Below are 12,168 nucleotides of genomic sequence, written 5' to 3'. Positions count from 1 at the left end.
ATGGACGCAAGCGGGGACCCATCCTTCTTCCCCGGCAATCACTGGCTGTACTTCTCCGTGTACCTCTTCACCTTCCTGGTGGGGCTCCCGCTCAACCTGGTGGCACTGGTGATCTTCGCCCGCAAGCTGCAGCGCCGCCCAGTGGCCGTGGACGTGCTCTTGCTGAACCTGACCGTCTCGGACCTGCTCCTGCTGCTCTTCCTGCCCTTCCGCTTGGTGGAGGCGGCCAGTGGCATGCGCTGGCAGCTGCCCTTCATTCTCTGCCCCTTCTCCAGATTCCTCTTCTTCACCACCATCTATCTCACGTCCCTCTTCCTGGCGGCTGTGAGCATCGAGCGCTTTCTGAGCGTGGCCTACCCGCTGTGGTACAAGGCCCGGCCACGGCTCCGACAGGCTGGCCTGGTCAGTGGGGCCTGCTGGCTCCTGGCCGCTGCGCACTGCAGCGTGGTCTACATCACCGAATTCTCAGGGAACTCTTCCCAGAGCACCTGCTACCTGGAATTCCAGGAGGAGCAGCTGGCCGTTCTCCTGCCTGTCCGGCTGGAGATGGCTGTGGTCCTTTTTGGAATGCCCCTGCTCATCACCAGCTACTGCTACAGCCGCCTGGTGTGCATACTCAGGAGGGGAGCCAGCCACCGGCGGAAGAGAGTGGCAGGGCTAGTGGCAGCCACGATGCTTAACTTCCTCATCTGCTTTGGGCCCTACAATATTTCTCATGTTGTGGGCTACCTCCAGCGTAAAAGCCCAGTGTGGAGGAATTACGTGCTACTCCTCAGCACCTTGAATTCTTGCGTTGATCCCTTGGTCTACTACTTCTCATCATCTGGGTTCCAAGCTGACTTTCAGAGGCTGCTGCAAAGGCCGACAGGGGTCTGGGGCCTCTGGAGGCAGGTGAGCTGCTTGAAACTGAAGAGGAATGGAGAGGGGCAACCTCAGGAGCTGTCCAATGTAGAGAACAGGTAGTGGACTCTAGGAGTGCTGTGGAGCGGGTGGCCACGTGGCCTGAACGGAAAGACATCTCATTCACAGGGCAGTTCCGAGCTCAAGACAGGCGGGACCTGGGAGTGGCAGGCTGGGGACTGATGCAGTCGGAGCAGAGCAGGCACCCAGCCTTCCTGAGGATGTGCTCACCAAAGCCCAACTCTTGATTTCACCACACTGCCCTCCCCTCCCATTTCCCCACATGCTGGGGATTAGGCCCTGGGAAGTAGTCACGGTGAGAGAGAGTTCTGGAGAAGAATGAGCTCTCCGTGGCAGCAGGCCCGCTCCGGTGCTTTTCTAAGTGTAAAGGAGGAGTGGAGAGCAGTGTCCAGGGCCGAGGGAGCTACCCAGGGACTTGAGACAAGAGAGAAGAATCTGCCCTTCAGAGCCACTGACCTGGCAAGTCAGGAGTGGAGGACACAGGATCCAGGCATGAAGGAACATCCTGCTCTCACATGGACTTTTCCAGAAAGTTTCCATTGTTCAATAAATTCAGATTTTTAGAAACATTTATGAAAAATGACAGAACAAAAATTATCTAAATAAATTTGATAGCAAGCAAAAGACAATGGTCTTTCGTTATTCTGTTTTCTTATGGTGTACATGTGTCAGGTGGAATTGGTGGGTAGAAGGATTTGGAAGGGAAAGGACTAAACCGATAAGATGCCTGAATGCTGGGAGAGGATCTGGGTTGGAGGAATAACAATAATAGCTGACATGTTATTTTCTTCAATCCTCTCAATAACCATGTGGCAGGTGAAATTTCCATTTCACAGATGAGGAAATGGGCCCAGGGAGGTGAAGTCTCTTTCTTACCTGAGATCCTACAGCCAGTAAGTGATTAAAATAAGACCTCAAGGTGGGATTAGCTGACTCTGAAGTCCATGCCCCTCACCCACTCTGCTGTTCTGCCTCCAGCTGTGCGTTGCCACAGTGATGTGGCCAGTCCATCTTCCAGAGTCAGGTGGCAGTCTGGCCAGGACAAATGCCAACAGGCCACAGTGAGACATAGAACGACATGCTGCCCTGTGCCCATCTAAGCAGGCAAAGGAGACTGGTAGGGAGATGGTGCGGGGTGTATGTGCAGGTGATGGAGCATCATGCACTCGGGCAAGTAGGTGTCTCTCTCACGGGTGAGGCGTTTGCAGGCATGAGTGAAAATTTTAGGGGGTGCAAGAAGAAATCAAATCAGGTTGGATCTACCGTGACAGAGGTCAAAAGAACTCAATTCTAGCTGCAAAAGAAAGCCAACAATTGGGCACCTGACTCACAGTGGACGCCAAAAGCTACTCAATATTAGTTAAAGCACCATTTCTCAAACATTTTTGTATCATTGTCCCCTAAGGAGTCTTTTAAGATATTTTTTTTTCCTACTTAGCACCTTGCCCATGAAATTTCAGTACATCAGATATGCTATATATCTGTTTATGGGTGTGGCCTTTCAGAAGGGCACAAACCATTGTAAGTTTTTGTTTGTTTTTTTGTTTTGTTTTGGGGTGTTTTTTTTTGCTTCCACAGAACTAATTTTCACCTCTTTTGGGGGCAATATTGCCTCACTGAGAATGCAAAAGTTAGAGAAATGGTTGTATCCAATAGTGATAAAGCCTGTCTCACACAACTGTACCAAACAAAGTTTATTCTCTCGCGGGAGCAAAAGACACCACGTTCCAGAGGGAGCGTGAGAGATCTCACAAAAGAAGGGACAGGGTTACTACAGAATTTGGGGGAAAGGTGAAGTTTAGGTGAAGTTTCAATGAAGCCATGTTTGACAGGCTCACGGCAAAGCAGAGCTGTACGTAAAGAGGGCAATATCAGGCCTGGACCGAGAAGCAGAGTCAGGATCCCATTTCTTTGGAAAGATACACAGTAAAGACAGAGGTTGAATTTGGCCTCTGAAAACTCCTTACCTGAAGCCCTGGGGCCTGAAAGGCAAGGCTGCTTCTGTGTGTCACAGGCTCCCGCCTGGGGTCTTCCAAGTAGCAGTGGGATGTTTCATTTTTACTGACGTGATTTGATTTCAAACAGTCAAGGCTGTTTAGCAATCTACTTTTTTAAATTAATAAACTAAGTTTTTAAAGATGTACAAAAAGAACTCATTGTTGGCTATGGAGTAGGAGGAACTTTTCCCTCCTAGAAGGAAGTGTCTCCCTCCACTGAAAACTAGAGCAGCACAAGCCAGAAGGACAGGGAGTAGGGGAGCTTCAGCCCCTGCCACAGGTTCCCTGGGCCACAGGTCAAGTCTCAGCTTATAGGAGAAGAGGGAGTTGGCTAGAAGCTTCAAATCGCCAAGTGTGACTGGAAACCTAGCAAAGCTACCCAGGAAGTGATTAAGGAACCCTGCAAAGATAGTTCACTGTGGCCTGGTGGACGACAGTGAGTGGTGAGACTGCTGCAGGCTTGTGCTGTGACCAGCTCAGGACCTCTCCTACAGCAGGGTCAGTCAGAGGAGGGGGTGGAAGCAGGAAGTGGAGAGGAAGCCCAGCATGGGAGGCCAGCCAACTTGATGCCTTCTCCCAAGCTGAATATATCACCCGTGGACAGGGCCTTTTGATACTTTAGCAAGTGACCTCTCCATCTGCATATGTGTCTTGTGGGGAAGCTGTGTGCAAAGCAAGAGCGGTATATCTGCTTCATCTGGATCCTGGGAAGGGGCAAAAACTAGAGAAGGTCAAGGTTGGGGGAGGAGGAAGGGAGGTGAAGAACAGTTGGGAATGAGCAAGAAGTTAGTTGTGAGAATCATCCAAAAGGAGGGAGCATAATAATAATAAAGATAGAAAGGCACATGGAAGAAAAGTCAGGCCATAGATCTGGAAGAGGAGAAAGAGGTGAGAGACAGAATCTGAGTGGGGAAACAAATAGAGTGATATAATGTGAGGAAGCACTCAGCTTTCTAACCTTCCTTTCTCTGACAGGACTGCCTCTGTTTTTTGTTTGTTTGTTTGTTTGTTTTTAAAGCCACAAGTGATACAGGTAGTTGTGGCCCCTAAAACTTTGCAAGGTCTGTGAGAAGCCTGCTGACGTTAAGCCAGTTCTGAAAAACAATCAATATGGAGGGAGATCTAGGCATCAAGTTGGTGGCCCATGTTCTGGAAAAGGGGTGCTGGGATCACATTCCAAAAAAAGAATGGGATAGAAGGGAATGAAATATAATAAATACTGGTGGAAGTGGGAAGGTGCACAGAGTTCACCCTCCATCCCCCATAGACACATGGAACTAGGAGAGAGAAAATATTACAGAAAAGAAAATGAGGTACAAAAATATTTTTGGAAGGGGTGATTTTACTGGATTTAGACTAGAAGGTTCAGTGAGATGACCCAATCAGTCATCCCCTTTGTGGGGTCAAATCGTAATTGGCACTAATTATATTGTAAATCAGTGAGCTATATAGGGGACACTTTAGTAAGCCAAATGTGGAGTCTTTATTATGCCGGTGGACTCAGAGGAATATTGCTTCCAGAGTCTGAACCAAAACAATATGGAGGAGGTTTTCTTTTTATACTTTCCTAGGTTCTTTGTCTCCCAAATATGAGGTTTCCAGACCTTTGTAGACTTTGTAAAAAAAGTCTCGGAAAGAAACTAAGATGGCGGCATAGGTAAACACCTAAACTGCTGCCTCGCACAACAATTTCAAAACTACAACTAAAAGACAAAATGGACATCATCCAAAACCACAGGAAGGCTGGCTGAGTGGAAATTCTACAACTAGAAGGAAAGAGAAAAGCACACTGAGACTCAGAGAAGCTGCAGGAGGCTCAGGTAGCTGTGGCCCCTAACAACAATCAAGGCTTAACTACAACAAGACTGTGCACACAGCCCACAAAGGGGTGCACCAAGAGTGTCCACCTCAGGTAACTGGGGAGGCTGAGCCACTGGGCCCTATAGGACACCTAGCACAGAGGACTGGCAACTGAGTGCACAGCTGGCTTTCTCAAGTGGGAGGGAGACAAAAGCTCCCGACTGTGCTGAACTCCAGTTCCGGGTGAGAATCTGGGGACCCAGACTCATATGGGGTGAAACTGGACTGTGAGGAAAGAGAAAAGCACACTGAGACTCAGAGGAATTGCGGAAGGCAGAGGTACTGAGGCGCGTGTGCGTGCAGAGAGGGAGGGTGGGCAACTGAGTATGCGGCTGGCTTTCTCAAGCAGGAGGGAGACAAAAGCTCCCAACTGCACTGAACTCCAGTTCCGGGTGAGACTCTGGGGACCCAGACTCATTCGGGGAGAAACTGGACTGTCTGGCAGTGGGTGGAACTCGAGGGCGGCTTTAGCTCAGAGGTGCTTGCAGCGATTACCACAGGACACTGAGACACAGAGGTCTATTTGGGCAGGGATGACGGAAAACCAATGCTGTCTGCTCCGCCCTGAGACTCCGCCCCATCCAAGCTGAGCACAGAGGCTTTTGCAAGTCTTCTCTCATAAGGGTGTCTCCAGCACATAAGTTCTCCCAGTGTAGACACAGCTGATCCTCACAGCCAATTGGCCTGGAGGTCAATTCCTCCCAGTGATACCAACAACAATCAAGGCTTAACTACAACAAGACTGTGCACACAGCCCACAAAGGGGTGCACCAACAGTGTCTACCTCAGGTCACTGGGGAGGCTGAGCCACTGGGCCCTATAGGACACCTAGCACACAAAGCCACTCTGTCAACTCAGGGAAGTGGCCAAAATGTGTAGACAATGAAACAGGTCACAAATGAAAGAAATGGAGGAAAGCAAACGACTGGATATAGAGTTCAAAACCACGGTTATAAGGTTTTTCAAGAATTTTCTAGAAAAGGCTGATAAATTTAGTGAGACCCTTGAGGATATGAAAAAGGACCAACTAGAAATTAAGCTTACACTGACTGAAATAAAAAATAATATACAGAGATCCAACAGCAGACTAGTGGATCACAAGAATCAAGTCAAAGATTTGAAATACAAAGAAGCAAAAAACACCCAACTGGAAAAGCTAAAAGAAAAAGGAATCCAAAAATTTGAAGATAGTGTAAGAAGCCTCTGGGACAACTTCAAGCATACCAACATCAGAATTATGGGGGTGCCAGAAGAAGAGAGAGAGCAAGATATTGAAAACCTATTTGAAGAAATAATGACAGAAAACTTCCCCCAGCTGGTGAAAGAAATAGACTTACAAGTCCAGGAAGCGCAGAGAACCCCAAACAAAAGGAATCCAAAGAGGGCCACACCAAGACACATCATAATAAAAATGCCAAGAGCAAAAGACAGAGAGAATATTAAAAGCAGCAAGAGGAAAACAGTTAATTACCTACAAGGGAGCACCCATACGATTTTCAGCTGATTTCTCAACAGAAATTATGCAGGCCAGACGCGAGTGGCAAGAAATATTCACTGTGATGAATAGCAAGAACGTACAACCAAAATTACTCTACCCAGCAAAGCTATCATTCAGAATTGAAGGTCAGATAAAGAGCTTCACAGATAAGACAAAGCTAAAGGAGTTCATCACTGCCAAACCAGTATTATATGAAATGCTGAAAGGTATTCTTTAAGAAGAGAAAGAAGAAGAAAAAGGTAAAGCTAAAAATTATGAACAACAAATACATATCTATCAACAAGTGAATCTAAAATTCAAGTGAATAAAAAAATCTGATGAACAGAATAAACTGGTGAAGATAATAGAATCAGGGGCATAGAAAGAGAGTGGACTGATAATTCTTGGGAGGAAAGGGGTGTGGGGGTGTGGGAAGAGACTGGACAAAATTGTACACCAATGGATGAGGACAGTGGGGGGGTGGGCAGAGAGTGGGGTGGGAACTGGGTCGAGGGGAGCTATGGGGGGAAAAAGAGGAACAATTGTAATAATCTGAACGAAAAGATTTATTAAATTAAAAAAAATTTTTTTAAGTCTCATATGCTGGGATGGGGACAGTGTGCTTAGTAACTATCTTGCAGGAAACTTGCGTCCTTGAGCACAATATGATTCAGATAACTAGGAGGCACCTGGCATGGGAGGAACCAAGACCAGACTCTTATGTTAGCAGAGATTCGAGCAAGATTACTTATAGAAGCCAGAGATAGCACAATTAATTAACAGAACAAGGGACCATCTGTATTCAGTGGAAAACTTCTAAACAGCAATTCTAACAAGATAGGGTGCCTATCCTAATATATAAAAACTCTGGGTCTGTCACCACTGGAGGCTAGACCAACCAGAAGTCAGTCCTGCAGTCAGCATTGGGTTGCTGTGGAGACCCAGCACTGACTGCTCAGCTGCAGGTGCGGTGACCCAGCACTGACTGCTGAGGGGGCTGTGAATCAGGCCCAGAGAGAGGCCTGAAGAGAGAAGCAGGGTCTGATCCATAGCCTCTGTGGTAGCAGCTGATCAGCACTTGTCTCTCTCTTTCTCTCCAGCAGTCGTGCCTCCATTTCTCTCTAGGCCTCCACCAGGGCTGCTGATCAGCCCCACCTTTCTGATCAGGCCCCACTGATAGGCCCAGAGACGTTGACTGGCATAGAAACCAACCAATCAGAACCAAATCTGGGTGAAGTGTGAGGAGCCAATGGCTGCCTAGGAGGCAGAGTTTTTGACGCTGACTTGACTTAGAAACTGACCAATCAGAACCAAATCTGGGTCAACTGTGAGGAGCCAATGGTTGCCTAGGAGGCAGAGCTTTTGATGCTGACTGGCATAGAAACCAACCAATCAAGACCAAATTGGCCAGCAGAGGAGGGCAGTTGGGGGTGAGATCAGGCCAGCAGGGGAGGGCAGTTAGGGGCAATCAGGCAGGCAGAGGCAGTTAGGGGCAATCAGGCCCGCAGGGAAGGGCAGTTGGGGGCGAAATCAGGCCAGCAGGGGAGGGCAATTGGGGGTGAGATCAGGCTGGCAGGGGAGGGCAGTTGGGGTGACCAGGCCAGCAAGGAGGGCAGTTGGGGGTGATCTGGCTGGCAGGGGAGGGCAGTTGGGGGTGATCGGGCTGGCAGGGGAGCGGTTAGGGGCAAGCAGGCAGGCTGTCAGGTGAGTGGTTAGGAGCCAGCAGTCCCAGATTGGAGAGTGTGCAGGCTGGGGAAGGGCCATTCCCTCTCCTCCCCCCCAGTGAATGAATTTCGTGCACCGGGCCTCTAGTGGTTCATATTCGTGATCATCTTGTTCTCCTTTATTAAGGTGACTGGTCTCAGGATAGAAACATGACCCAATTCTGGTCAACAAAAGTATGAAGTTTACTAGTCTCTGGGAAAGATTTTGTGAGGAGCTGCCCTCTTCCTTCCTGGTTTGGAAACTTTTATGTATGTGATACTTAGAGCTGTACAAGTCATTTTGGGGCCACAAGGCCACAAAGTTGAAGAAGAAAGCTAAGAAGCTAAGGGTGGCCCTGAGCCCCGATGACCTTATTGAGCTGAGACTACCACTTCCAAACTCATTGTTACTAAGCATCCTCATGTTTGACTTGCTGTTGCCTATTCTCTAACTTGCAACCAAATGCATCCTAACTATAGTGGATAAGTCTATTTTGAAGTATCCTATATTCTACTACTGCCTACCTGGTGACATCTTTTCTTACTTTAAATTATTCTGGAATCTTAAGACTCTACTACTTGCTTTGTAGGAGCTATGAAATCTCAGTGTTCATTTTATCTCTTATGCCTGCACTTGGGAGATTTCTTATGGTTCCAGTCAGTAGCTCCGGCACCAAGATGTTGTGACTCCTCTGACTGAGAAGCGGGCTTTTGACAGAGGACTGGTTATGGCCGCATGACAATAGCATTACAAAACAAAAAACAAACCTACTGGATGGGACCCTTTTTAAAGCCAAGTACCATCTAAAAATGTTTATGCTTATTATGGGACCTTGATTGGCATGGAAACAAGAGAGGGTTGGATGGGTAGATCATGAGATGTTGTCCTATGGAAGGGTTCTTGGCCCTGCTCAGTGTTCTTAGAAACAGGAGATCTACCCAGTCGTCTTGTCTTGGAGTCACTATAACGCACACAATGCCCACATGGAAATAAGCACATGTGTTCCTGGATGCTAATTTACTACTTACAGTTAACACATGCAATCAGGAGCTTGCTGCTTATTGATTCCCTCCATTTCTGCCCCCCTTTATAATAACTGTTTTCTTCAGTTCCCTATGCTTAGAACATGACTCTCATCTTCCTGATACCATAGAGGCGTCCTTTAAAATAACGTCCTGTTCGTTTATCCTTTGGGAAGTAATTAAATTTCTTACTGTGAGTAAAAAAGTCCATTGGAAAAGATGTAAGCAGGAAAGTTCCCTGCAGAATGAACTAAACAAGCAGACCAGCAAGCTTGGGCACTAGGTGGTGTATCAGCAGGGCTCCTGCTGCTGCAAGCTGACCGCATACCCAGCCACGTGGTGAGAAATCGGACCAGGTTCTCTGAGATGAGAAACACAAGAGGGCCATGCAAGAATCACTTTTGACCTTAAGATCCGGTGATGTCCTTCTAGGTATTACTCAGGAGGATAAGAGCATCCCTATACACACAGAGACTGTAAGCAAAGATTCATAGTGTTACTGGAAAGGGGACCTGGCCCTTAGCGGGTCTGCCTCAGGCCAGGCGGTGGTGTGTGGGTTCTTGACTTGGTGCAGGAAACATTTCACAGTACGATTCCAGACAACTATGAGGAAACGTTTTTAAAGCTGGGAACAGTAAAACAAGAAAGGGTTTAACAAAGAAGAAGCAACAGGAGAGTCTAGGCTGGGCTACCCTAGCTCTCTGGGAAGTTAGAGAAAAGGAGTCTTGGGGTCAAGTTATGGGGTTAGCTAGGGACTAGGGGCCATGTCCATTGCTCCGCTGGCTGCAAGCTTCTTGAGGTCCTTTAGGGTTTAGGAGATGCACACTGATAGATCCTCCCTTCCCTCAACTGGTGGGCCGAGTATGACATAACCTGCGGCCTGGAAATACCTGAGTGCCTAACCAGGCACCTTACATGGACTATACATTGAACCACCAATCAACACCTGCCAAATACCCTAAGCCCTTGTTCCTATATGGACCATACATTAAGCCACCAATCAGCGTGTGCCAAGTACACTAAGCCCCCATTCCTTCCCATTCCTCCCCCTCAAAAGACGTGTTCACCTCCACACGTGTTGCTGTTCTCCCCTTGCGAGACAGCCCGGCAGGTCTCTTTCCCCTAATAAAGCCTGTAATCCTGGTTTTCGGCTCCCAATTGATTTTCTCACATACCAGTGGGGGAAGATGAGGGGAAAGGGAATGGCGATGGCTGCTCCCCAGAAGGAGAGGATGCGCTGGGTCCCTTGTCTTGAAGCTTTTATTTCTTTCTTGCAGGCAGATATCTTAGAGGAGATCTCAGGGAAGGTTTAAACAAAATACTCATCAGTTTTCCAGGTGTGCTTCTTCACGGTCCTGGTCTTCACTGGTTCATCAGTGTCAGGGCAGGGATTTGTTAGTCATTGTAGCTGGTCCTGGTGTCACCCCCTGGTTTTGCTGCTTTTCTGGGTCTGTAGCTGAAATACAACTGAGGCCTAGATGCTATGTCTAGGGAGGTGACCTTCTGTACCTGCTGTAAATCGCTCTGCAGTTTGTTCAGCTGTCTGTCTCAGTTTCCCTGTTCCACTTCTCCTGGCTCACTGCCCTGTCTCAATAGCAGTTGGAATCATAATAGATCAAAACTGGAAATGGCCCAAGTATCCATCAAAAGAGAATAGATAGCCAGGCTGGCATGACTCAGTGGTTGAGTAACTACCTGTGAATCAAGACGTCAATGGTTCAATTCCCAGTCGGGGCACATACCCAGGTTGTGGGCTCCATCCCCAGTGGGGGACGTGCAGAAAACAGCCGATCAATGACTCTCTCATCATTGGTGTTTTTATCTCTCTCTTTCTCTCTTCCTCCATGAAATCAATAAAAATATGTTTTTTAAAAAAAAGAGAGAGAATGGATACTTGAGATATACCCAAGCAATGGAATATGACTTGGCAATAAAAAATAACAAACAGCTGACAGAGATAACAGTATAGCCTCTACCTGTGATATTGTGATTTATAATAAGAAATATATATATTTGGTCTTTGTCTCTGGTTCTGGCACTGAGCTTCTGAAAGCCTTGGAATTTCCTAAGTGAGGAGAGCAACAAATGTATCTTTTGTTATGCTAATGAGGTGACTTTTGGACCTACCTAAGGTTGGGGGTTGGTTGACAGTGGAGCCAATCATGTGATTAGAGGGTTGGAATTTTCCGTGGCACTCTCAGACCTCTGGGCAGGGGTTGGAAATTGAGATCAATCACCTGTGGCCAATGATTTAATCAATTGTGCCTAGGTAATGAAGCCTCCATAAAACCCCAGAGAGCTTCTGGGTTGGTGAACACTTGGTGATCTGGGGAGAATGGGGCACCTGGCCAGGGCATTGAAGCTCCTTGCCCTTTCCCCATACCTTGCCTTATGCATCTCTTCCACCTGGCTGTTCTTTGGTTATATTCTTTTATAATAAACCAGTGATCTCATAAGTAAAATGTTTCCTGAGTTCTGTGAGCTACTCTAGCAAATTAATTGAACCTGAAAAGGGGATCATCGGCACCTCTGATTTATAGCCAGTCCAGTCCAAAGCACAGATAACAACTTAGCTTGGGACTGGATTTGGGGGAGGGGAGGGGAGGCAGTTTTATAGGATTGAACCCTTAACCTGGGGAACCTGGTACCATCTCTAGGTAGGTAGTGTCATAATTGAATTAAATTGTAGGACATCTAGCTAGTGTCCAGAGAGTTGCTGGTGGTGTGATAGAAACCACCCCACCCCAGATTGGAATTGATACCAGAGCCTCTTTACTGACAGAAAGCCGATCAGTGGTTGCCAAGGGGAGGGGGTGGTCTGGGAAGATGCCAGAGGGACAGTTTAGGGTAATGAAAGTGTTCTACAGCTTGACTGAGGTAAGGGGTACACAGATGTCTGCATTTGTCAAAACTTATCAAACTGTGCTTAAGTAGGTGCATTTATTATATATAAACTAGAGGCCTGGTGCACAAAATTCATGCACGGGAGTGTGTGTCCCTCAGCCCAGCCTGCACCCTCTCCAATCTGGGACCCTTCGAGGGATGTTCGACTGCCCATTTAGGCCCAATCCTACCTGGTCTTTGTCTCTGGTTTTGGCCTACCTGGATCGGGCCTAACCGGGCAGTCGAACATCCCTCTCACAATCCAGGACTGCTGGCTCCCAACTGCTCCCCTGCCAGCCTGTTT

General features: G+C 47.6%; 1 protein-coding gene across 1 annotated transcript; it reads left to right on the top strand.

The window, feature by feature from the left end:
• FFAR3 (free fatty acid receptor 3) lies at positions 1 to 963 on the top strand. Its single transcript, XM_008140093.3, has one exon. The coding sequence runs from the start codon at positions 1 to 3 to the stop codon at positions 961 to 963; it is 963 nt and encodes a 320-aa protein (XP_008138315.1).
• The last annotated feature ends 11,205 nt before the right edge of the window (positions 964 to 12,168 follow it).

The sequence above is a fragment of the Eptesicus fuscus genome, chromosome 21 (assembly GCF_027574615.1).
Source record: "Eptesicus fuscus isolate TK198812 chromosome 21, DD_ASM_mEF_20220401, whole genome shotgun sequence".
Lineage (NCBI taxonomy): Eukaryota > Metazoa > Chordata > Mammalia > Chiroptera > Vespertilionidae > Eptesicus > Eptesicus fuscus.
This window is presented reverse-complemented; position numbering and strand designations above follow the sequence as displayed.